The sequence below is a fragment of the Balaenoptera ricei genome, chromosome 2, assembly GCF_028023285.1.
Source record: "Balaenoptera ricei isolate mBalRic1 chromosome 2, mBalRic1.hap2, whole genome shotgun sequence".
NCBI classification, from domain to species: Eukaryota; Metazoa; Chordata; class Mammalia; order Artiodactyla; family Balaenopteridae; genus Balaenoptera; species Balaenoptera ricei.
The window spans coordinates 107,628,769-107,656,703 of NC_082640.1; the positions used below are offsets into that span (position 1 = coordinate 107,628,769).

Consider the following 27,935-nt stretch of genomic DNA (forward strand, 5'->3'; position numbering starts at 1 on the left):
CTTTATTGAACGATCTTACTGGTCTCTTTAAGATGTGAGTCCATTAATCGACACATTTGTTGGGTGCCTTTTATGTGCAGGGCATTGCAATAATTATAGTGGGTGATACAAATAATTATCATATGTTCTCTACCTTGGGACATCTTCCATATGAGCTGGAAAGCTAACGTCTATATAATAAAGTTAGTTCTCATTACAAGGCAGTACTGATAAATATAAAAGAGATGGAAGAGACCTCAAAGACCATAAGCATTTATACATAACAACTCTCCAGTGGGGAGCCTGGAGCATTTTTCAGGAGCTTCATAAAAACTTTGTTTTCTTCTCACTTTAACTTTCTCTTGTTCACAAAAAGAAAAATCATTTAATTATCTTATGTTTAAAGCTATGCTACTTTCTTGGATGATATAATATATTGCAAACTTTTGAGCCAAGTATAATGGCCAACTTCTCTAATTGCACTCTCTGCTTAGGGCTTTTATATACTAATGGCCCCCAGATTCATCTCTCCAGCACTGCCTTCCTTTTCACCTTCAGACATAACGTTCAACTGTCAACTTTACACCTGCACTTAGTTGTATTCTACTAGGCATCTCAAACCTAATATATCCAAATCAGAATTCTAAATTTCTACTCCATCCCATTCTTCACCATAATCTCAAGCCCCAAGCTTCCTCAGCTCTGTGAATGGTACTGCCGCTAGATCAAGTCAAAAACCTAGAAGTCATTCTTGAGTTCGTTTTCCTCCTCACCTTTCTTCCTCCTTGCTCGTCCAATCTATCCACAAATCCTCTGGGTTCTAGCTCCAATTATACCCCTTATCTATCCACTTCTACCACTCTAGTTCAAGCTACCATCATTTCTTTTTTATTTTCTTTAAATCTCTTAATTTTTTTTTTTTTTAACAAAACAGAAATAGACCCACAGACATGGGCCATTGTTTTATTTTTATTTTATTTTTTTAACAGTTAAAGAAGTTTATTATAGGACTTCTCAGAGCCTTTATCTTGGTGGTGTTCATCATGGATCTCCCAGAGAAACGATAATTCTGTAACCTCTTAATTTTTTTATTGTGGTAAATATACTTAAAAGTCACCATTTCAACCACTTTTAAGTGTAAAGTTTAGTGGCATTAAGTACATTCACACTGCTGTGAAACCATCACCGTCATCCATCTCCAGAAATATTTCATCTTCCTACACTGAACTTCTGTACCCATTCAATAATAACTTTCCATTTCCCCTTTCTACAGCCCCTGGTAACCACCATTCTACTTTCTGTTTCTATGAATTTGACTATTCTAGGTACCTCACATAAGTGGAATCATACAACACCTTTTGTGTCTGGCTTATTTCACTTAGCATAATGTCCTCAAGATTCATCCAGGTGAGAATTTCCCTCCTTTATAAGGCTGAATAAGAATCCATTGTATGTATATATCACATTCTGCTTATCCATTCATCCATCGATGGACACTTGTGTTGCTTCTGCCTTTTGCATATTGCGAATAATGCCGCTTCTTGCTTGATCTTTGTTTCCTCTCTTTTCCCCTAAAATCTATTTGCCTCATACAGCCAGAGTAATCTTTTAAAAATGTAAATCAGATCATGTCACTTCTTTGTTTAACATCTTCCAATGGCTTCCAATTGCACTCAGTGAAATCTGAACACCTCACCACACAGTCTTTTCTCTGTCCATGTACTTCGCTCTCCTTCCCTGCTCACTATATCTGGCCACAGGCCTATTTGTCATTTTCAAACAGAACAGGCTTCCCTGTCTTAGGGTTTCACCCATGCTGTCCCTTTGCATGGAATGCTCAGCCCCTTCTCATCCAGGTCTTTGCTGTATCAACTTCTTTGGGCATATAATGTAAAGTGCCCCCTCTCCCAACCATGGTGCTCTTTGTTACATCTCCCTATTCTCTTTTCTCCATAGCACTTATCACTATTGAAAATTAACATGGTCATTTATTGGTTTATTTATTTATTTTCTGTTTCCCCATTATAGTATGTGCCACTACTGACCTGCGGATAGGATAATGCCCAGTGTGACTGGCTGAACTGAAAAGTGGCGAATTCAACAATTTGAGTTAGTTAGCTGCTTCTTTCTACTCCTCTCTGGTGTGGTATGTTAATTTTCCAAATGCAGAACCTAGACATTTGTAAAAGGGCACATCATACTTCAGTTATTGAATGCTTTCTGTGATTACTGTGCCTAGTCTATTTGTTACTGCCAGATTGAGACCAAACATTTGAAAATTAAGTATGCCCCTTAGAAGTACTTAAGCATAACAGATCAATATGTTTGGAGAGACATGTCAAAATCAGTGTGTAATTTGTATTCAATGACTGTGGACACTCATAGGTGGTACCTGTAGATCCTTGCTGTTACTGATCACATACTGCTGTCAGGGAAAAGAATTGTGCACACACTCTTAAACTGTGTACATGTATTTACATATTGTTTATCTGTATTGTAAAATATTGAATAATATTGGTAAAATTAGTAAACAATATTAAATATTAGTACAATTAAGTTTTTCTTTGTTGCAATTGGAAAATAGAGGTTCTGATATACTTTTCCTACATAGCCTCTGGGATGAATGCCTCTCGCTCTTGAATCCACTGGCCTAATCATGAGCCATGACTTGTGTCAATAGCAAAGCTCTCTTCACTGTCACTGATCAATCTTCCATTGATGTACTTTGTGGGGAATAGACCAGTTTTGCTGCTGGTGTCTCTCCTTGAAAAGCAGGGAGAACGCTCTACAGTCTCTGGTATGTTCTACTACTTTTTTTGTCGAGTGAAGTATTAATATTACAGACTTAATTTTCTTCATACTCTCCTGCCGGATATAATAGCCTTTGCTTTTTTTCTCTTTTTCTTAAATCAAAGGAGCCTTGGTTTTCTTTTCTTTTTTTAAATTGATATATGGTTGATTTACAATATTATGTAAGTTTCAGAGCTTTGGTTTTCCAGTATGACACTAGGCAAGGTTTTTATACAGTCTATCAGTGATTCAGATATACTTCCACTGGATAATGTTCAGCTCATACTTTGCCTTACTCATAAGTTATGTAGAGAAATTTGGCTTTCAGAACAAGAATGTTTTATATTGAAGAGACTAGTTGAAAGAGACATATGTATTTTGCCCATTGCTTATAAATTTATTCTAATAAATATGATTAGCTTTGTTAAAGAAATAGAGGAGTATAAAGGGCATCTTCTTCTTATTGAATTGTCCTGTAAGTTGCTAAGGTTTGGTGAAAGTCAAGGTGTTTTGGGATGTTTGGGATAGCAATTGTCATTTGCTCAATGAATTGATTTTCCAGTTATGTTCTTTTTAAAATTAAAAGAAAAAAATTATATTCTTCACCTCATAGCATTTCAATTATCACTCTGTGTGCAGATTGTCTGAATAATTTTCTCCAAATTAAAAACTTCCTTTTTCCGTAAGTTTTTGGAAGTGGGTCTTGCCATTTCAAGTAGAGGAAGAGAAGAAAAAGCAAAGCTGCCTTCATGGGAGGCCAGGTCTATTCTTGGCTTTGTCCCTTGTTAGTGTTTGACCTCCAGCAGGTCACTTCACGCCTCTAGTGTGGCTGTTATCTTATCAATAATAGACACAGTAATTCCTGTTCCTTTACGTATTTTCAGGAAGTGCCTTCGCTCTGTAGGAAGATGCATGGAAATGACTGTAGAAGCGAAGAGGTTTTGCCATAAAAGTTGCTCACCTGTGAAGAACCACTATTCAAAGTAATTTCACCTTTTAAAGGCTCACTTTCTTTGTTTTATCTACTGTTATTTTTATCCCTATTTTCAAATGAACTTTATTTTCTAATAGTTTTAGATTTATAGAAAAATTGTGAAGATAGCACAGTTTCCATGTATCCCATGTCCAGTTTCCTCTTTTATCAGCATTTAAGATTAGTATTTTATCCATATTTTTAATCACTAAAATAAATACTATTCTATATCCTCGAGATCCAAAAAATAAATGGGGGATGTCCTGCTTCCTCTTCTGTGATCTCAGCTTCCCTTCCCCACCGCAATGGGAAACAGTATATTTGCTGTAAGTAACAGTGTATTTGCTTATGGCATTCTTGGCTCCAAATACAGAAAAGCCTGACTCAACTGGCTTAAAGAGTAAAGAAAATTTATTACCGAGATAACAGGAGATGTGGCAGTTCCAATTCAGGGACTCAGTGACGTCCTCAGTCAGGCTTTTCCCATGTTTCTGCCTCCTCATCCTCAGGGAGCTGGCTTGTCTGCAGTCTAGCACTGCTCCTGGTTGCCAGATGGCCACAGCAGTTCATGTATCCCATCCAGATACAACTACAACCAGCAGAAGAGGGACTGTTTCTTTTGTGATTCTTGATCAGCAAAGAAGGCCTTTTCCAGAAGCCCTTCAGCTTTTGGTCCAATTGCATCATATGTCTACGCCTATACCAGTCACTGGTAAGAGAAGGAAGGTGCTGTGAGTGGCTTAGAGCAATCATGATGTGCCTCTTAGGGTTGGGGCTGGGGTTCTCTTCCTCTGAGGAAGTATACAGCCTAAGTAAGGGACAGTGGACATAAGCAAAAGTAATGCTGGGGTTGGTGATGTGGTGACTGTCTGGTGGGTAGGCAATTAACAAAGGCAACTACCACAGATATTACTACATTTGCATAATAATGGTGAGTGGAAGAAATTTAAATAATAAAATAACAAAGAATATTTGCTTATTACAAACCAGGTGTTATTCTAAGATAGAAATGGGATTCTGTACCTAAGTAATATCATCAAGGCCTTTTCTAACATGCTTTGAAGTAATGAAGATTTGGGGACATAATATGGTTATTAAGGGGCCTTTAAAATTTGCAAAGCTGCCTATTTTACAGATACTGAGACAATATATGCCAAATAAATATTTGTTGAGTTGTGTTGAATGAATATTTTGTCCAAGGCAGTGAAGCAAGATATAGTTTTCCTTTTTGCTTGAATATGATTTACTCTTCTAAATTTTGACTTTAAACAACATATACATATTTCAAGCAGAGTTAATATAGATAAGTTAATATATTATTATTTTATAGATAGTAAATTGAATCAGGGAAAAGTTTAACTTATAAACTGTCAAAACATTACCAACATTTGAAGAACAAACTCATTTGAAATTATTATCCATTTAAAAAAATTTACATTTATATGCTTTTGTTGTTTATTGAGGTATAATTTACAGAGTTTTTTGGTGCAGAGTTCTATGATTTTTGACAAATGTATACAGTGTGCAACCACCAGGATTAAGACAGAGATAGTCAATTTCCTCCCCTCCACTTTAATCCCTGGCAATCACTTCTTTGATTTCTGTCCCTATAGTTTTGACTTTTCTAGAATATTATAAAAATATATACAGTATATAGTCCTTTAAGTCTGGCTTCTTTACTCAGCATTACTCTTGAAATTTTTTAATGTGTGGTGAGTATCTTTTGTTGGTTCCTATTTATTGCTGATTAGTATTCCATTGTATGGATGTACCACAGTTTGTTTACCTGTTCATAAGTTGGTGGACATTTGGCTTGTTGCTGGCTTTTGGCAATTATAAATAACATTACTGTAACTGTTCCTGGAGAGGTTTTTTTAATGAAAACATTTGTCTTCATTTCCCTTGGGTAAATTGCTGGGTTATATGGAATGTATTTAATGTTAAAAGAAACTGCCAAGTTTTTTAACCAAGAGGCTATACCATTTTGCATTTCCACCAGCAAGCAATGTGTGAGAGTTTCAGTTGCTCCACATCTTCTCTCAACATTTGGTAATGTCAATTTTTTAATTTGAGCTATTTCAGTAGGTGTGTAGTGGTGTATCATTGTGATTTTCATTTGTATTTTCCTAATGATTAAGGATGCTGAACATCTTTTCATGTGCTCACATGGCATATTCCTTCATTGGTGAAATGACTGTTCAAATATTTTCCTGATTTTTTTTAATTGAGTTGTTTGTTTTTTTATTATTGAGTTTCAGAGTTTTAAAAATATTCTGGATACAAGTTCTTATTAGATAGGATTCACAAATATTTTATCCCAGTCTGTGTTATATGCTCATTATGTTCATTTTCTTAACCATGTCTTTAGGAGATTAATCAATTTTTAAGATTCAAATTTGTATGTTCTAGGTCTGGGAGAAAGAAAACCAATTTGTTTATGCCTACTTGAAGATTGCTTACATGCAGGGTTAGCTAAAATGCCTTTCCAAAACCCAAAAGGCCATGATAATTTTTATAATAGATTTTTCTCTGATATCCTAAAAAAATGTGAAGCAGCAATAACATTAAGGCTAAAATTATGAACTATGTTAGTTACAACATTCATAATTTTTTATCCTATAGGTTTGCCGCATGATTACTACATGAAACAGAAAATTAAGCTATAGAACAATGTTCATGAACTTTTCCTTATGGCTCATTATAACACTGTTATAAGGTCAGAAGAACCAAAAAAAAAGAAAAAAATTACCAAGAGGGATTGCCAATGAGCCACTGGGATAACGTTAATTAAATAGAATATTAAGTCAATACTCTTTTTTTTCTTTTTTTTTTTTTTACAATATTTGGAAATTTTACTCCACTTATTGAGATAGGCTAGGATGATACTGTGGTAACAACCCCCAAATCTTAGTAGCTAAACACATAAAAGTTTACTTCTGGCCCCTATTGGGGGGTGGTGGTGGTGCTGGTGTGTAGGTTGCTCTATTTAATCTCTCAGAGCTCACGAGGGTAGAGACTCAAATTTGGTTGGGTGGTACAGTAGGGGGAGAGAGAGAATGGAGAATCCTGCAGGCTTTTCGCTGCCTCACTGACAGAGGTCTTATCCACTCACACTTCATTAGCCAGAATTGGCCCTGTGTAATCACGAAGGGGCTGGAAAGTGTACTCTCCTGTACATTCAAGAGGTCAAGGAGAATATTGGTGAGTGCTAGCAATGTTTATCATATTTCCAAAAATAACATAAAAGATAAATTATAACCACCTTATTTAAATTAGACATTTTGAGACAGCCTTATTACTTACTTGCTGGAAAACCTTGAACTAGTTACTTAACTTCTGCGAGCCTCAACGACCTCATCTAGAAAAGGGGTAATAATGATAGCTAACATTTATTGAGTGTATACTAGGAGCCAAGATCTGTTATAAGTACTTGACATATATATAACGCTTTAATTTTTTACAACTCATATGCAGGAGGAACTTATTACCACCATTGTTACAGATGAGGCAATCAGGGTACCAGGAGCCTAAGGAATTTGCTGATTCAGAAGGTTCATGAGACTTGGTTCTGATTGGAGCCCAGGCATCTGGTGCCAGTGCTGCTAGGCTTCATGACTAGGCTATACCTCCTCTTTTGTAGGTAATCATACCTGTTTGAATTAGATGTGTATTAATTAGATCAATTAGATGTGTATTGCACAGTACGTGCAATCCTTGTCATTATAAACATTTTAGATGTGCTGGCAAAGACAGAAAGAGAAATTTGGCTAAGGTATTCAACTGAATAATCCAGTGAAAATGCTATTGTTTTATGGGGGTGTGGAATGGAGAGGGAGATGGGAAGGGTTATCCCCAAATGATTGTATATCTGGCTAAGTTTCTACCCACAGTTCTCTAAGGGGGTCCTTTGCTCTCTATAACGTTTTTCATTTTGATTTCAGTATTGACAATGATGTCTCTGGAGATTTCAGTTCTGGCATAGACACCTGACATATTTTCAGAGTTCTACAAAATAATGAATTTGATGGGGGTGCTGCAGAATAAATTGCTGGGTTCATCTCCTCTCTGAGGGCAAGTAGCTTCCATCCTAGCCCTCTTAGAGTTTCATATTGCTTAGGGATCAGTGTTTCTGGGTATGTCTTGAGCAACCAGTAACTTTGTTAGATATTTCATTCAAATCCTCCCACTGTGCATATAGGAAATCACCAAGAATCCTGTTCTAGGAATTCAAAAGATCCCTCTGTCAGTTAGGAATGCTTTTGGGTGCAAGTAACAGAACACCTAAGGGGTGATTGTTGAAACAAGAGGAGTTTGGCAGTGCTGACCCAAACTCAATGGCTCCATAACTTCTGTCTCTGGTGGTTTCTTAGCCTTTTCCTCACAGTCACAAGATGGCTACTGAAGCTCCAACCACCCCACCCTTATACCAAAAGGAAAGTGATGGCAGAAAATGGGCTTTCCTTTTATCAGGGAAGAATAGTTTTCTCTGAAACCTCACAGTACATGTTTCCTCACTGCTCACTGGTTACAATGGTGTTGCATGCTCATCATTGGACCAGTTCACCATGTGTTGGGATAAAGCATCTTCCTCCAGTTCTTGATAAAAATTGTATTTTGCTAGAAAGGATAAAGGAGTGCCTGTGTGTATGTGTCTGTGGGTAGGCAATAAATTTCGTTTGCTACACAGCCCTTCTCTCTCCTGTAGGCACCCAGGAACAGATCACTCCCTATATGGATTTTCATTCTGAGAGCCTATTGGCTGCTTTGGAATTGATCCCAGAACCATACTAGGTGGTAACATTGGACTCCCCACCCAAGATGGGGAGGGTCAATCAGACTGTCTTTGGCGAGCCTCCAGGACATGGGGAGTTATGGTTCCTATAGATACCCTTCTTCATCATATCTCCAGCTATACCAACCAATGCTTATGTGCTAGTTAGAATGAATGAAGTGACTATTTTGGTGATTCTGTGTTAATTTGACTTCAAAGAGTTGCAGACATAGATCAATTTTAGGCAATAACCAGATCAAGCCATTTCAGGACAGTTTGTATCAGTCTTCATGTTTTTAACAAGATATGATGCCAGGTTGAGCCCGATGCAAATTCATTTGAAATTTTCAAGTTCAGTTAATGAAGGCGTCTAGATTATCTTTAGACCACACAGCCTGCTGCGCTAAAATGGGCCCATTGCAAAGTTATTCTCAAGGGCTGTTACTTCTGTTCCGCCGAACTTTTACTGTTTGTGAGTAAAAAGGGATGATAGTATTTTTGCTCTTCAAGTCTCCCTTTCATAACTTATGCGACGCACCAGCAAGAGTAGGGGCCACTGAGGGCACCATGAAATTTTACAGTGCACCCATCAGTTTCCTTTCAGTTGCTCTTATTCCACAGTTGAGGTTGGAGGTGTGGAAGGGGCATCACCAGGGGAGCCCCCGACATGCATGGCTTGGTATCTACTCTGCCGGCGTTTCATGAGATGCTACTAACCAACTATGAAAAGACATTCTCTGGGTGTTGATCACAGGTTAGTCTGGGCAAATGACACTACAGTTTAATTTTCATGATTGGTATGCATTTAAACATTTTAATATTTATTTTTTAAAATTGTATTTCAGTTTTCAGAAAACATAAGACTATGGAGAAAGAGATCATCCTCTTCAGGATAAGCATTTTTTCCAAGTTTCCTTTATTGTTGTTAAGTAAATAAATAACTTCTACAAGACTCATAGCCCAACTGGTTAACTCCTCTGTCCGCGGGCACAGGAGCACTTCTTCACCTGGCAGGGATGCTGTGAAGCGTGGTTAATTGTTTGCAAAACGATCCCAAGCTCCCCGATGAAAGCAGCCACACTTCCCATGCCCGTTGTTACTGTTACAGTGTCCTCTGCTGCCAAGGAGAATTGGATCTAGAATCTGCCTGGATTTTTTAAAAAAATAAATTTATTTATTTATTTATTTACTTATTTATTTATTTATTAAGGCTGCGTTGGGTCTTCGTTGCTGCTGCGCGGGCTTTCTCTGGTTGCGGCGAGCGGGGGCTACTCTTCGTTGCAGAGCGCGGGCCTCTCATTGCGGGGGCTTCTCTTGCTGCGGAGCGCGGGCATTGAAGAAGACTGCCTTGTGTTCCGAGAGGGGCACATCGGTGCTCGTTCAGCTGTTGGAAAATTGTTCAGCTTGCCTGTGATCTGATTAGGTTTCCCTTTAGGGGTGGTGCGCTAGCCAAAGTCGGGTCTTTTACCAAGCTGCCTCCAAAAGGGTCACGAACATCAATCAGAGGAAGAATCCAGGAACAAACCAGTCATTTCCCCAAATTCCTTTTTGCTTCGCTTTTTTTGTTTTTTCAGAGATCAAATTCAAACAGCATTTTATGCTTTCTTTCACTGAACTAACAGTAGCCTGGAGAAGGTATTTCAATCCCTTTATAGAAACTTCTTCTATAAAGTGCACTTTCCGGGGCTCATCTGGAGCACACTGCTGATTTGGGCCTTCAACTGGACCTGGAAGTGCTGGCTCGTCCCTGTGTTGTGCTGTCTCCAAAGTCGTATTTATGGCAAAGGCTACGGTAACTATCCAAAGAAACATGGGCCTTTGTTATACCATAGAAACTAACACAACATTTGTAAAGCAATTATACTCCAATAAAGATGTTAAGGAAAAAAAAGAAAAAGAAAAAAAAAAAAACCCAAAATAACGTGGACTCTGCCTCTGAGCTCCTCTGGAGCAGAGGAATGTTAAGTGAGACATCCGTCTGCAAAAACAGTAGACTAAATATGCCCACTGCCTGTCCCTGAACTTTAGGAAAAATGGTTTATGCTAAATGAGTTTTAGAAAAGCAATAAAAGCCAAGCTATCCACCTCATACTGATTTCTATATTAACAGAGAAAACACACATTTTTAATGGTGCATATCATTTATTAGATGGATCACTCTATGGTAGTAATATTATCAATAACTATATCATGTATAATACAACTGTATGGTACCAGTTTTGTTAGAGCTCTGACGTACGATGTATTAGGTACTAATCTTATTTAATCCTCACAATAGTCCTATGTGATAGGTATTTTGATGTTACAGTTGAAGAAATTGAAGATTTTACAGCTCAGTTATTTGTAAGTGGAGAAGCAGGGATTCCAACCTGTTGTCAAAGCGTGTGTAAGTCACAAGGTTCTACTGGGTACAGTTCTAGAACATGATATACTAATCATTATTGGTAATGATCAGAAAAATTCATGATTTACTATTCATTTAAATATTATTGTTATAGGAACAGAAGATGATAAACATAACATCTGTGAATTTTTTTTTAACAGAAGAAAAATAAAATGAAAATGTAAATCAGCTGGGGGAAAAAATGTCTTAAAACTGTTTCCAAAATCATTCTTAGTGGCAAATCCTTAGGCTAAATGGCAATGTATAGAAACTGAATGCTGGGAATTCCCTAGTGATCCAGTGGTTAGGACTCTGTGCTTTCACTGCTGAGGGGCCCAGGTTCGATCCCTGGTCAGGGAACGAAGATCCCGCAAGCTGCGTGGCATGGCCAAAAAAAGAAAAAGAAAAAGAAAAAGAAACTGAATGCCACCAAATGATAAGGATTTTAGGTTACTAAAGTGCAAATAAAATGGGAATTATTTCTGTCAAAGCAAGAGCTGATTTCTACTACAGAGATTAGGGAATCAGGGACAGGGCAAAAACAGTACGGTTCAGAATGTTTATTTAAAAATATACCATGATCCTTTACTTTGTAAATACTAAACATAACTTAGGTATTGGAAGTTCCTTCCAGAATAAATTATTAACCCCATGGTGGAAAGGACAGTGGGCAGGTGGCTAGGAGGGACAGATTCTAGTCCTACCTCCAATTAGCTAGCTCTGTGACCTTGGACAAGTCACTTGACCTCTCCAGACTTCAGTTTTTTCACCTGTACAGTGAGGTCTCTGGTCCCTTCCAATTCTAAAATTCTCAGAGTCTATGAGTCAAACTTATCTCATCTTTGCTAATGGCTCAATTTAACTTTCCACACACCTCTTAGGGAATTGTCAAGGAACCAACTGAAAATGCAATTCAATTCTCACATGAGTTTCTTTGCTCACTCCACGCCCCCAAGCTGCTGCTGCTGTTTTTAACCCCTTTGTCATTGGGAAACACTTTCAAGGATAGTGGGGAAGCAAGTAAGATGAAAATAATTTACCAAAAGACCGAGTTTTACATTTACATGCAATGCACTTATGTCCACTTTGCCATCTCTTTTGTTGTTCTGCTTTTCGATTACCCTCTGTTAGTCTGGATTGCTTTTTTTTTTTTTTTCATTTACCACAAAATCCTTTTTAAAAAATTGTAACTTGGAAAACCAAGATGGATTCTTCTATTCAAATTAGCAAGGAACAAAATATTTTTAGATTTTTACCTACTAATTTTCCATGTGCAACGATTGTCATTATTTTAGCTGACAGAATTAATGAGCTGATTCAATTAAAAGGATTTTGGAAAATTATTTATGGCTTAATGGTAAGTATATTAACAAAACCTCCATTACCATGTACAGCATACCTATCTCTTGCATCCTTGAAAATATTTTAACATTTCTTTTTGGGAGCATATTTTAAAACAAACATAACAAGTATACAATAACTACTTTATAAAAATGCCCTGCACTAAGTAGGAAATTGATACCCAAATGATATAAAGACCATGAAAGAGAAGGAAGGCACAGTCTGCAGCTGACCTTGAAACCTCAAGCCTGTTTTTACCGGGAAAACAAACAAACAAGAAAACTAAAAAACTAAGGAGTATGTGAGACCATCTAATAGGAGACAATCCTCAAATCTCAAGATCCTCACGCAGAGCCCAAAATATAGAGACCCAATGTTTTTCATCAATAATGTCATGTAACTTGTAGGCGTTTACTTTACTGAGAGCAATAATTATCTGTGGCCTTCTAAAGTGTTTATCTTGAGTTTTTAAATCATATTTCTATTGAAATATTTTGCTTATATGAATTACTAAACAGATCTCAGCCATGGACAGATGTTATTTCACTTGATGTTATAGAACCAGTGAAAAATGTTACTGCTTATTTTATTACTCAGGCCCATGAACAAGATTATGAGTTCTGTTCCAAACGCTTAGAATGTATTTATACTTGCACTAAACACGAATGACCTAGGGTGGGAATTGAAACTATGTGGCATCTATATGATCACTACCCACTCCAAAGATTAGTGCCCATAATTGATCACAACCCTATTTCCCCGCTGAGCTGAACTCAGCCTCAGAATCCTTCTCTACAGCAGTGGATGCAGCTACCACAAGCAAATAGAAAACTATTTGCTGCCTGAAGTCTAGAAGTAAAATATCTTATTAAAAGACCCATAGGTTTTGCCTCTTTCCTTATTACACTGTAATTGTCCTCCCTGAAATTTTCAAATCTTTTGTTTTCATTTTGACAAGTAATGATTTATTTTTCCAAAAAATGACCATTTGGGACTTCCCGGTGGCACAGTGGATAAGAATCCGCCTGCCAATGGAGGGGACATGGGTTCGAGCCCTGATCTGGGAAGATCCCACATGCCGCGGAGCAACTAAGCCCGTGCGCCACAACTACTGAGCCTGTGCTCTAGAGCCCGCCAGCCACAACTACTGAGCCCATGTGCCACAACTACTGAAGCCCGCGTGCCTAGAGCCCGTGCTCCGCAACAAGAGAAGCCACCGCAATGAGAAGCCTGCGCACCGCAATGAAGAGTAGCCCCCGCTCGCCACAACTAGAGAAAGCCTGCATGCAGGAACGAAGACCCAACGCAGCCAAAAATAAATAAAATTAAATCTTAAAAAAAAAAAAAAAAGACCATTTATTGCACATTTTTGAATTTCCCACAGCACCTCAAACACTTGTAAACACACACTGGGGACTGTATAAATACTTGTGTCTTGAAGAGCCTAAATGCTAGAAATACAAGATGGAAACATCCCACAGAGCCAAAGAGGACTCAATCGCAGTGACGTCTGTCCTGGGCTTCAGTTCTCTCCAGACACTCACAGAAGGAATCACACACCAAAACGGCCCCAACAAATTAAGTCCTGGAGAGCAAAGGAGAAACATGGAAATTCCAGTTCCTTTTGTGTTATAAGTTTTCAAAATATGAGGAAATATGCCAAATGCCTTTGATAATATACTCTGAATTAATGACTAACAGGGAAATGCCCCCTGAGCAGTTCATGGACAGTGTCTCTCCCAAGTCAGATCCTGTTGGCAAATGACCAAAGAACCCTTGTCTCCTGAGCCAGCAGACACTTCTACGGCCAGGAAGCACTGTGACATCAACTCAGCATTATAAAAGTGAGCAATTAAAAGCACCATTTGCAGTTAATCTAATAATTCCACTGAATATCCCCAAACCTGTGTACAAAACATATTTGATTTGGGGCCCTGACTTGATTTTAGGGTAAACTGTTTCTTAAATAGAAATATAAAGATAAAGATAAGCCTTAAGCCTTTTTTTTTTTAAGAGAAACAAAGGTAAGATTTTAAAATGTTTGAGTTAATTTAGCAATATACTGGATGAACAATAAGGTACTTAAGGCTCAATTTAAGGCAAATGCAATGAAAGAACATGAATTCCCCTTAAGACTAAGTATCAAATAGTCTGGTTGATGAAACTGCTGTATTTCAGGTTTTGAGGGTTTCTAAAGTAATTAATTCTCTAATTAACACCAAAATATATGATGCTTTTCTCCGATTCCAATACATATACCCAGTTTTCAGCTGAAGAAAATGAGGAAGTTAAAATTAAAAGGGCCCAATTATTTCTTTAATGCAAGCAAGTGAGATCATATTTAATATAAATTTAACAGTCATTCATTTGTGTGTTCAACATTTATTGAACACCTGCTCCGTGCCAGGAACTCTGTTAGCTACTAGGGGTTAGAGCAGTGAACAAGATATAGTTCCTACTCTATGGAGCTTACAATCGAGTCAGAAATCTTGCCATTAAACAACTACAGAAAGAAATATGTCAACAATTGAGATAAATGTGGCACAATCAAATAAAAGGTGCTTGTTTACAACTTTCGGTTTACTTACAAAACTATGGTTTCCTACAGAGGTCGTTTGGATTATGTAAATTTTGATTTGCCCTATAAAAGAAATTTCAATTAAAATTAAAAGATAGAGTCTACTATAGATAAACTCAATTGTAATTTCGGATTGTATCTGTGTTGAATATAAAAATGACAAAGGCATTTTTTTTTTTTTAAAGAAAAAAGTGCTAGCTATTCTAGAAATACTTTTAACGGAGGCTGTTTCCAGGGGAATTCATGACTGTTTTAGGTTAACGGTTGGTAGCTTCATGTTCAGGCCTCAATTAAACTCTGAACTTCCATTGTTATCATTTAATTGACTTGGTTATATCTCATGTCAGCATTTCCAAATGACCTTCCTTTTAAAAAATAAAAATTACCTGACATAGAAGCATTGTTGCAGCAATCCCACACTGTCTTTATGTATGGCTGGGCCTAGAATCTGCTTAGCTTATCTACCACTAGGGTACCTCCCATCATCTTTGCTTGTAACATGAGACAGCTCCAGGTACATGCATGTTGAGGGAAAAGAGATGAAAAATGAAATCTATCTATTACCATGACTATTATTAAGATGACAACTAAATCCACTGATATCCACTTTATTCTAAGACAGGGAGTTAGTCTTAAATACCTTGCATATCACGATTAAATACTGTCAAGTTATGCTTATTTTAAAGCAGGATTATTATGTGCATCTTTTCCTTACATTACAAGTGTCTCCGAAGGTTTAGTTGTGCTAGTTAACCAGATGGAAACTTAAATCCTCTTTACTTGTACATGAGACAACAATAAGAACAAGTTGGGTTTCTTTAACTAATGAGTGGGATTTTATATAAAGTAGGTATGATGCCAAGATGGAACTCTGCTAGACTGACTGAAGCAAATTAAGGCATCAAATGAGCGTTTCCCCTCCCCCTGCATTGTGGAAAAGTTTTAAAAGTCTTTTTGAAGTACTTTGATCAAGCTTTGAAATCATTTTAGTGGATGACTATTGTATGAAAACTGTAATTTATAGTCCTTGACCTAAGCAGCTCTTTGTCTCACAGCCACATTCAAAACAATAGCAGGAAAGTGAAAAACACAAGGGGAACCCAAGCTGTTCTGGTTATTATTTAATTCATAATTCCATTTTCCTTAATCTTTTGAATCCAGGCATGTTCTTAATAAAACATCTTCAGACTGTTTTTACTATATATAGGAAGGTTACTTTGGGGTAATACAATTAGATGGTCCGAACTTTTGTCACTGTGACCCTTCCTTAACCTGAGAGCGACTTACCAGGCAGGTCCAGAGAGGCACCTCTCTCTATAAGTGGTGACAGTGCAGGCAGACTCCTATTGTTTGCCTTTTATTTCCTCTCTGGTTAAGCTGGCTTTGTTCCTTGACCCTAATTGAGAATGTGCCAATTGGGAGATTTTCTCCTCCTGTCCTATTCACAAAATAGTTATACTTTTGAGGCAACTTGCAGATCACATGGAAAATGGCAAGCTGCCCCCAACATGAACGAGCTAGGAGTGATTCTCTAACTAAATCACAGAGACATTTTACTATTTAAATTCGTAATTTTAATCAGCTGAACACGACCGTTCAGCCTGAAAGTATCTGTAAACCTCACATGTACTTTTGGCTCCTTTTGCCAAAACAGTTACTGACACACTAAACCTCAGACCATATTTGACCCTGTAATATCTTGGTTACAAGTTTTATCATCTTCAGGTGCCAAAGATGCTTAGGTGTGCTTTTCCCCAGAGAGCTTAGGTCAGTTGTTCTCCCCCAACTTGGACTCCGAAAATATATGGGTCAGGACTCCGACGAGCTGCATTTTGGTCCTGGGATCATTTTCTAGAGAGAAAAAGAGCCAAGGGGGTAGTGAGAGAGAGCAGAACGTGTGTCCACATGGAAGGAAACTGCAAAGGCAGGAGAAGGCGAGGACGGCCGGGAAGAGGCAGGAAGTGAGGGGAGTACAGCACATGGAAGATTTAATTCAACTGAAACTCCAGGTCCTAGGGCGGAACAGGTTAAAAAGAGCAGACATCTCCGCTATCTTGGTTCCAGAGTGGAAAGGAAACACTGGGTGTAGCTCCCCAGGGAGGGGGGAGTGAATTAACTGTTCACTTGGGGGCTGTGCATTAATTAGTGAGGCCCCCCCCCCAGGGCCCATTTAGTGGATGACCTCATCCAGGGCTCTAAGCTATCCCCTGGAGGCTTCAATGAGTGAATGCACCCCCACACAGATGGACAATGTATCATCTTTTTCCAGGGTGGAATCAAGCCTTGCCAATAATGAGCAGGTAGACACACCGATGCTTAAAAGAAAATGATTCTCCCTGGAGATCCAGCTTTCTACTCTACACCCCTGAGCCTCCCTTTTATATACGATTTTAGGAGTGTTTAGAAGAGTTGACATACACCTCGCCTGAAGCAAAAAAAAAAAAAAAAAAGAATTCTCACTGTTTTTTGTTTGTTTTTTGGGTGGAAATGGGGTGGGAAGGGGTCTATGAAGTCACCTGAAATATCATCGCTGGATCAGCTTTGTTCTGAGCTCATGCCTCTGCACGCTTCGAACAAATAGGGTCTCTTGTTTGTTTGTGAGAGCAGACACTTGGCAAGTCTATATATGCAGAGAGAACATCATTTAGTTTTACGTTTGTACACACACTCCTGCTTTCTGACTTGGCCTAATTCATTAACACAGTTTGCAGAAAGCTCCATAACACAAGATTTGACTTTAATGTTAATGTTCTAATGATGAGAGCAAAAAAAAAAAAAAAAAAAAAGTTGTCACCCCATGTATACCCTCTAGGGCTGATGTTTATACCGTCTAAATTTAAAAAACAAATAAGTAAACAAACAACACATACAGATAGACCACAGATAAGTATTCCTTACATAAAAGAGGAACAAGGAGGATTTCCGCTTCCAGTCTGGGATCGTTAGTCCCCTCACCCCACTCCTCCAACTGAAAAGTAGTAGATGTTATAATCACATTAGTTTTTATGTTGAATAAAGCTTAGTTTTAAATAACTTGTAACTTTATCATAGTATGTACAGTCTACTGCTGGTTTCTTCCCCACTCTTCAGGGCCAGATTTTAAAACCTCATTCATAAAGAGGAGGTGGTGCCTTTGCCAGAGAACACCGGTACCTTCTCCTAACACATTATGTCAGGGCACCAGGTAGAAGAGCAAATTCTGAAATGCAAGCACCTCTTTCATTGTTTAAATTTATTTGTGCACCTTCATCATAAATTTGTTTAATATAAAACAAACAAATCCTTGATGAGGGTTTAACAGGGTTTTCAACATCTGTGCAGATAAATGTAATTTATTTCTAAAGAAGAAAAAGCAGTTTAGAGCATGCCATGAGAACTGCTTTTAACAACATTTTTGTCTAAAATGTGTGTGTGTGTGTGTGTGTGTGTGTGTGTCAAGACAACTGCAGTGGTTCCAAATCATTCTATTTTACTCATGAAACCTGCATGGTGAATTTTATACTGGAACAGAAGTTTGTCTGATACCGCCTTACTGTTTCATCTTCTTCCTCTTTCTTTTTTGTTTAATGCAACCTGCAACAGAGCTAAAATCCATGCCTGAACCCAACATGTTTGTGTCCTTCAAAAGGAAAGGCAGTAGGCAGATTTCTGCAAATCTTCTTAGGTACAAAATGAACAAAGTACAAATGGTATATTTAGTCTTTTGAAAGAACCAAGCAATGTATATAACGTGAAGGTGTTTGTAAAAGTCACATTTTTACTAATATTTCCAAACTCATTCAACATTATAAAGAATATTATGTTTTGTCAACATGAGGGCAAATATTTTACTAAGTACATTTTTGGGTATGGATTAATTTTTTACCTTCCTAAAAGATAGGTTTATAATGAATTTACTGATGTTTTCCTTTAGATTGAAATTTGGTTTGCAGTAGAAAAAGTGAATAAATGAAAGTGAACAAATACAAAACTTCTTTTATTTTGCTTACTTGAAAATTGCTCTAGGTTTACTTTTGGTACACTTAATTCATTCAAAGCCGAACAATCCTAATGCCTAAATTATTTGAGTGTTATATAATTATGCGGTATAAAATGCAGATACAAAGCAGGGTCCAGAATGTGCTTTTGAAAAATTTTACTCATAAAAATACTGACTACCATACATACTGACAACTAGTTACGTTTAAAAATAAACTCTTGTCAAGGCTGGCACCCAGCTTCAGTCGTCTGCCCTCAGCCCCCAATCCAAAGAAGGAGTGTGGTTTCCAGACACAACGTAACTAATGCTTTTAAATGAGATAAATGGAAAATGTTTGGTGTTCAAATAAGTATTATAGAAAGAGGAAATTCTCATCAAGTATATTTTTTTCAGCTTGGCTTACTGCCATAGAAGTCAGGAAACCATAAAAACTGGACAAAACAAACGCAGGCTCCCAGCAAGGTCTGCCCTTGCAGGTGAGGGCGAAAATCTAGTTGCAGCCTTCATGATTTTGGCTTTGCTGGGACTGTGCTAGGTTATTCCATGACAGTAACGCCACCCCGGGTATCTGTGAGTGTACATGAAGAGAAAGGGGGAGGGAGAGAGAATGAATGGAGGCTTACCAAAAAAAAAAAAAAAAAAAAAAGAGGGCGATTCAGTAACTGGGAGGAGAATTGAAAAATCACACCTTTCAGTCTCCACATTTTTTCTTTTGTTCAGTATATAAGGAGAAACCATCCGGAAGGAAGAAAGATTATGACTATCTATAAACTAACTGTTTGACAGAGACAGAAATGCTGATAATGAGTGGGCTGTGTCTGTAGTTCTTGGCTGTTCACATGAGCAAAAGGGATGAAGGAAAACAGAAACTCTTGATATGTTTGTCTAAAGAGGTAGTGGTGTGACCACGGGCAGCGAGAGTTCAGCTGAAGTTCAGGGCAGATGCTGCCAGGAGTTTACACCGCAGGAAAGTGAAATTGCTTCCGGATTCACCTTTTCCTCCCAGCTTCTCTTCCAGGATCATCAGGGTGAAGCAGTGCTATGGCATAAGGTGACGATGTCGGTGGGGAAACAGGGGTGGAGCAGGATACCCCTTTCCCGATTACAGTCCAGCTCCTGGATAAATCCGTACCAGTAGATGACTAAGCCTGGCCCAAACCTGCAAAAACATGAGAAAGTGACACGCACACATAGTATAGCAACATAGTTCCAGAACACGGTGATCTTGGATAAGATGATGAAATGACTTTATTGTACGGAGTTTTTGTTTCGGGTGCTACAATGATGACTGAAAGTAGCTGAACTTACACCAAAGAGCTTATTTCATGCGCGTGTCACCGCCTTGGACGGATTTGTTACCTTTCTTTCAAGGAACCTGAACGATTTCACTACGCTAATTACCTCTCAGTCAGGTGTTGTGACGACTTAGCTGATGAAGGACAAAAGCAGAGTCGAAACAGCATTGATTTGGGGAGCAAGAGGCTTGGGATTTTAGCCTCTTGACACTTAGAGGCACTCTTTTAAAAGTTAAACTTACCTATTTTCAACTAAGGAAAAAAAAAAGGTTTGGAAAATAATTTTTAAAAAATGGAACAGCTCAAGGTCTTCTTCTGGCTATAAGGCTCTATTCACGTACCCATAGGGCCAGAAGTTCCTTCTGTCATTCATTCTTTCTAGTCTTAAAAACAAAAAACAAACCCATATGACAACTGGGATCCTGCAAAGAGTTCTCTCGGCCCCTTCACTCTCTGCATTACAGCCTCTCTAAGCGTGAACATGGCATGAAATTTGGTCGTAGGTTCTCATCACGAAAGTAGGGAATAATGCCACGTAGAGTTCTGAAAAAGTCTAGACAGATGCAGGCTTGAAACCTCAATGTTTCTAAATTGTGCCTCCGAATTATCTCCAATTTGGTTAGCAGCACACTCAGGAAGTAGCCAGCAGGAAGTTGAGACCTCTAGGCTGGGTTCATAACGATGTAATCACTATCAATCACTGTGCGCACAGAGATGTTTTGCACATCAGTTTCACGTTTTTCCTACCGAGAGTACTTAATTAAAGGGCAGCTCTACTTCTGGTGTCGTGTTGCAGGAATTTTACAGTGAAAGCATAAATTATGAACGTTGGGTTAGTAAAAGGATGTCTAAAAACAGAACTGCTTTCTGTATTCTGACATTACAGCAGGCTGAACCGCGCTAGGCCAAAAATGTTTTTCCTTCCATGATTTATTATATGCTGAAGTGTACTTGCCAAACCTAACAGTACAGGATGGGCTGCAAGATACTGTATGCACAGGAACAAGTTCAATTGGATGTCATGGAATAGTTCATTTGGGGATTCACATCAGTAGGGCGGCCAAGCTGTACGCGAGATTAATTAAAACTTTTGCATTCCCTCCATGCAGGGATAGAATCATGAGATGTTGACTCATCAGCTGAACTTGTTCTAGGGGACACAGGAGCTGTATAGGACGAGAAGCCTTGGAGCACCAGGCGCTGTGACATTTACCTGAATTCAGGGCTAACTGCAAATGCTTTCGTTTCTCAGTATCTCTGGGGAGAGTTTCCTTTGTGGTCAGAAGAATCAGGCACCTAGGGCACGAGGTATTTGGGGCCCCAGTGCTTAAATGCACACCAGGTGAAGCGCACACCTGGACGAGGTCTTGCTTCCATTTTAACCAAGGGTTTCTTAGTAACTTTTAATCACAAACAATTGTCTGCAATGGACACCATTTGGTATCTTGATTTTACAAAGAGCTCTATGACTAGTATCAAATGATCTCAGGTTTGTCAAAACAAGAAGACCTGTGATTCTGAGGATCATGTCTGAGAAGCCTCAGACCTTCCCATCAGTGAAGCAGCCCTCAGTCACAGCCTCAAGAAATCTACTGTTAACCTCAACACATTCCCCTGTTTTATTACACAGCCACTCTGGAGGCCGTGACGTTCTTTAGAAAGGCGCTCATATTTCTATGAAGGGAGGAAAAAAAAAAAAAAAAAAAGGTGATCTAACCAGTCATGGAAAAGAACAAAAGAATATAAAGAGGTCGTAAACAGCAAGCCCAGTGTTTTAAAGATTTAATAAAACAGAAACACATATCACCAGCACTGAGAGAGCAAGGGCAGCCTGCGCTTTCCCTGAATCGTAAGCCAAAGGACACGAAGCAAGAAGGCTCTTTACGAAAATGGCATTTTCTAGGCATGAAAGTCAGGCTGGCGAACATCTCAATGACCAAGAAAGTGGACTTGTTTCACCTGTGAGGCAACACATGAAATCAGCAACTGGAAAAGGTTTTGCAAGATTGTGAAGCTAAACATTTCATGTAGTGGTTCACTTAGGAGGACTCTCTGAAGGTAGCAACACAGATTTATGAACTGTTTTTAGTATATATGAGAAATGACTCCTAATAAGGCTCTACCCTCTATCTAAGTCATTGTTCCCTAGCTTTGGGGTGAAATTATATTTACTTGGGCAATACCAGCTCTCTCGTATGACCCAAAAGCTCTGATTGACAATATGTGCTTAATTAATTAAAAACGAGGAAATACGACTCCCTTTGTAAATAGAGATTGGTAGACGGAGGCTTTCAAACTATGTAGTCTTTGAATGACAAAAATAATGAGGACTTTAGAGGGTTACAAGTTTGGAAATTTAACGGGAGAACAAGACCTGGCCTTGTTCCCAATACCTTGAGTGCATTTCTGACGTTTCTCCAACAGCTGAGGATCCAGAGATTATCAGACGCTGGCAAATTAACCTTTCAGCAACTTGGCTGTTTATGAAGAGGCTGACCGCATTAGGCAACATTACATGATCCATTCCTCCATTATCGGAACCGGCAGAAGGGAACATGTAGGCTGATAATTTGAAAAATCAAGCAACCCATCTCTAGTATTTCCTTCTGAAAAGCTGTAAAACAGGGAGTAAACAAGACCTAGGAAATTTTTATATTGGTCAAGTACATGCTGATGGGCCTAGAGACTTCACCTTTTTGATGCCTACTTCCATTTATTGTGGCACTACTGGACAAGAATGAGATCACTGGGAAGGCAAACATAACCTTTGTGACCAATAAAAATCAAAGAGTCTATTCACAGAATTTAAAAGAAAACAGAGTCCTTGGATCTGAGCAAATGTGCAAAGCAGAGGGTTGGTCTGCTACTGGGATTGCAGCCCTCCCTACCAGGCTGGAGACACTCAGTAATGGGATGTATATGGATATCTGAATTGACTGTGTAAACACATTTCAAGGTTGACTATAATTTGAAGGTTACTATACTCATGGTCAAGTAATAAGATCAAAGACTCCAAATGGATTTTAAAAACTCCTGTGGAGCAGAGCCTGGAATGTAAGTGACTCTTGAACAAGTAATTCTGCTTGCAAATAAAATACCACCAAATTAGCAACAATAACAAATACCTCTTGAAAAAATGGGAGGTGAAAGTCAAGAGCCATGACAGACCTTGAGGGTGTGAAAGATAAAGCTCCTCATAAATAATGACAACCTTATAAATGAGTTTGAAATGTGTTTCTCTGGTTTCCTTCCATTTTAGAGTATTTAGAGAAATTAAGCAGGAGACTGTGGAATGAAAGCTGGGCACCCTTTTGTGGTTTTTGTGCACAGTTGTCTCCCAGAGATTACACGTTTCATCCTTTGTCTCTTTGCTACGTTGTGACCCTTTTGAGGGCAATGACCATGTTTTATTTACATTGTGCCTGCTAGGGCTAGCACAGTACCTGGAACATGACAGATACCCTCAAGAACAAGATGGAGAACACAGAGTTAATAATAGGATCAGACAGCTTTGTTGCACTGGTTACTGAATCAGTGGCAGGCTAGAGATGGGCAAGATGGAAGGACTCGGCTATTGCCATGGTTTGGCATTTTTTATTAGTGAGCAGGGTGAGCACCGTAATGGCATACTAACAGATTATAGTGCTAGTAATAATAACAGTTACAACAATGTTAATTATTAACACTTTCATTGCACTTACTACGTGACAGACACTGTTCTAGGCACTTTACACGTATCGATCCATTTAATTCTCAGGTCAGCTCCACGAGGGAGGGAGATACAATTACTGTCCCTATTTTACAAATGAAGAAACTGAGGCACAGAGAAATTAAGTATCTTGCCAAAGGTCTTAGCTAAAAAGTGGAGGAACCTGTTTTGGAACCCAGGACTGGATGGAGGGTCTGTGACTGTCTTGCTATGATGTAGTGATCAGTCTACTAAATATGGTAAAATGGTATTAGACTTTAACCAGAAAAAGAGGGGAAATGCCCTATGAACTGGTTAGAGCACACTTAGAGTGTTGTGGAGGGTTCTGGTGTCATATTTTAAGGAGAATATCTCTAGTCTGGAAATGGTCCAGAGGAGAACTCTAGGATGTTTGAGGAAGCATTAGATTAACAAAGTATATGTGACCTGGAAATGAGAACTTAGGGTGGTGATACGCTCATTCACCACCTATGGATGTTTACAGTGCTCACGGGAGAAGGAATTAGATTCCTATTGTAGCTCTTGAGCATAGACCTAGGGCAATGTTTAAAAGTAACCAAGAATCAGATTTTGATTTAACATGAATAACAATCATTGAGTGAGTTTGGAAGTGGATCTTTCCTCAGTCAAGCCTTCGGATGAGACCACAGACCCTGAGCCAATAACTAAAATGCTGCATGTGAGAGAAGGTGAAGAAGAGGACCCAACAAGCTATACCCGTATACCTGACCCACAGAAAAAGTGAGATAACAAATGTGTGCTATTTTAAGTCATGTAGTTTTGGGCATTTTTTAAATATAGCAATAGATAACTAATAGATACACCTGCACTACAGACTTGAGTAGTCAAATACCATTCTTCATGTATGCAGTATGGAGAGCCCTGTTGGCTACAGATTGGCTTTTGTCAGTTACACTTGCACCTAGACTTTATAGCAGAAGGGATTACCGAATGAGATTATCAATAAGTAGCAACTCTTCATCAAGGGGAAATCTCAGATACGAAGCAACTCTGTGTTTTTACACTAACAGAGCTTCCTGGCTCCTAACTTAGACTATATACCAATGCCCCTCCCTGCTGCATATCTAGGATGCTGGGATTATCCAAAGAAGTATAGAAATCATATAATAAAATGAAGAATTCTGCATATTTTCTCAAATTCTGTGGTTTTGGTGTTAGAGTTGGTTATTGGGCTTCTGAAGCTGCAAATAGAGGGTAGAGATAGGGTGTGGGAGGCTGGTTACAGTTGAGGTGACTGCTGACAATTAGGGAAGAGACACTAAAAAAACCCAACCAACTAACCAACCAAACAAACAAACAAATAAAAAACAACAACCCAATTGTAGTAATCCAAGGCTATTTGGTGCTGGGGCAAATACACTTTGTCAATCTCAACAGGTGCTGAGGACAGCCCAGGAAAAACAAATGCTGGTTTCATTTTGTTCAGTTAAAAAAGGCAGTAAAATCTGTAAGATATTTTTTAAAAAATTGTCACCAAGAATGTTTTAAAAATGGTACTTCAGTGAGTAAATTCTTAGTTTTCCCGAAAAATTTAGCTATCCTCAGATAGTCTCTGAGGTTGTTAGATTATGAATGTTGTACAGAATACGGTACAAGTTATAAAGCAAGTCTTTCTACAGCTCTCTGAGAAACTCAGAGGCACAGACAGGAAATTTGGGCCCCCAAATTAAGGAAGGACTTGGTTATTCTTTCTAAACTATAAAAAAAATACCCTCCCTTCCTTGCCATGCCTCTACACTATCCTATAACTCAGGAATTACTTGGATGGTAATTTTACTTATGGAGAAGAGAGAAGACTATTAACTTTCTATTGTTAAGACTTCTCCTTGAGGCATCTTCTTCAGAGAGGTTGAAATGAAAGATAAATGCAGGAATTTAGAGATTTCCAATCACATATTAGATATCATTTTGCTAAATTAGCCCCCAAAACCAACTCCCTGGTTGGTTTCCTGAAGCCTGTTTAGCTTCTATGTCTCCAGAGATTTCAGAGGGCACTTGACCAGACATTATATCTATAAAGATGCTGTCTTAATACAAATAAAATGATTCTAATATCCAACAGCAAAAAGGTAACTTTTACTGCACACTCATTATGTGGCAGGCAGTGCTTCAAGCACTTTTACATGTACAGACTAATTTGATATGCACAAGCCAGCCCCCTATGCAGGAAGTGGGGGGGGAAAACAAACAAACAAACAAACAAACAAACAACACACTGTGATTATCCCCATTTCACAGATGAAAAAACTGAGGCACTAAAATGGTTAGGCTTAGAACCTAAGCAGTCTGGCTCTCTGGCTTGTGCTTGTAACCAATACATTATACTGTCTCTCATTATGCCTTGTATTTACACAGCAATTTGTAACAATCATTCACCTTTGAAAAAATATTTACAACACCTGGAAATGAGAGAGGAGCAGGGGCCTGGAAGGCAGGTGACTAATCAAAAGTTTAGTGTATGCGTTGGAATTCACCTGTCCTACAGGAATAACTCTTCAAGTATGGAGTCAATAGCGTCACACTAAAAAGTTTATCTAGCTACTCTTTTAGGTTTAAGTGTCACCACGTTTAGGAAGTATATGTGAAGCAACGTACAATTCAGGTGAAAGAAATTAAAGTGACTGCATTTGAGGAAGCATATTTGAAGCATTTGACAATCAGGTGGAAGTAAGCTGGGGAATGAGAATCATAGCCTGTTCATATAAATGGAAATAAACAGCTGGAATAAGTTATGAGGAAAACTGAGGGAAGCAATGGGTCTAAGTGAGTGTGTCAGGTGGAGATTTGTTTTCCCAGAAAAGAAGGTTCAGACTTGATAAACAGGGTTGATACGGTGAACTCCAAAGGCCCATGTTTGCTCCTAAAATCCTTCTAGTACAGAGATGTAGCTCATATTTGTGCAATTAACTTGGCTTATCAATGTTTTCAGCTCCAGGAGAAAATAACTAAGTATTTTTAAAAAAATCAATACAATTTTCCATCTCTTTTGATAACATGAAGGTGAAGGGTGGTGGAAGACTCATATCCTATTATACAATTTGCCTTTCTACATAGAATAAGAGAAAACTCATGAGACTGATCATATACTTCTCAATGAGCTGCGTTACCATTTTTACATAAAAAAGGATTCTAATGCACCAGGGTTCTACAGTATAAATCTGGATCAAGTCAATAGAACAAACAATTTTCAATTGAAGGATGACAAGAGGACCATGGAATGATCTGATGATTTTAGTAAAGTTTCTTGTTCTTGAGGGTCTTCATCAAACAATAAAAATAAAACCTAGCTGTATTGATTCAAATCTTTGTTTCCAACCCAAATCTTATTTTTCAATTCATAAGCAAATAGAAAACTCCTCTCCAAAAGAGGAATAGCAGAGAATCCTTTTTTAAAATTTTTTTTATCTCTCATTTTGAGTTGCTGTGTGGGGTCTGGGATATCTTCTGAGGATGTGTGCAGACATGTGGCTGCTGGAAGTCAATTGTTTCACCATCAAAAAGACTTGCATGTGGTTTTCATGAAGAACGCATTCTCAAACACACAGTTCAGGATGAAGGAGAAATATAAAACATCTTGTAATTGTTTTAAAATAAACTCTTATACTGTTTATTTAGTTTTAATCTGCGTGTTGTAGATTGGTTATGCACTTGTTAATCACTGTCGTATGTATCTCTAGACAGAGTTGTAAATAACTTTTCAGTCCAAGTGAAATATGCTTGCACATGTTTATATGCAAAGTATGTGTGTATTTATGCCTGTGTATAAATATGTGTACAATAATAATAGATTAGTGATCATGCAATGTAGCATCCTAAGGTTCTGGCACTACGGTCAATTTCATATACAATGCAAATATTCTTTTTTGGTAATATATAGAGATGAAGTAAAAATATAAATTGATTGTTTCATTTGCTTCTTTTGCTTGGCAGCTCTGTGTTTGCAAACTGAAATGACTAAAGGAAGAGAGTCCTAGTTACGAATATTCTTGTTCAATTCATGGATCTTGGTTAGTAAAATTGCAACTCTCTTTGTAACATCAACTCACTGTCTATAATTTTGAAAACGAAAAAGGAAAATATATGAGAAATACTGATTCACCCTTGGCCTTTATGCCA

General features: G+C 38.2%; 1 protein-coding gene and 1 long non-coding RNA gene across 3 annotated transcripts in view; both read right to left on the reverse strand.

Annotated features, from left to right (window-relative positions):
• Positions 1-15,963: 15,963 nt before the first annotated feature.
• LOC132360513 (uncharacterized) lies at positions 15,964-17,854 on the reverse strand. Its single transcript, XR_009501116.1, has 3 exons — positions 17,714-17,854; positions 17,332-17,435; positions 15,964-16,666 (listed from the first exon to the last, which is right to left on the reverse strand). It is a non-coding gene; the product is annotated as an uncharacterized LOC132360513 (long non-coding RNA).
• A 937-nt stretch (positions 17,855-18,791) lies between these two features.
• CDIN1 (CDAN1 interacting nuclease 1) overlaps positions 18,792-27,935 on the reverse strand; it is a 212,389-nt gene continuing 203,245 nt past the window's right edge. The window contains exon 11 of one of the 2 annotated variants that reach the window (XM_059915594.1): positions 18,792-19,953. In XM_059915594.1, coding sequence (XP_059771577.1) covers positions 19,818-19,953 — 136 coding nt within the window. In that variant the 3' untranslated portion in view covers positions 18,792-19,817. The remainder of the gene's footprint in view (positions 19,954-27,935) is intronic. The other variant, XR_009501117.1, reaches the window with a different exon arrangement.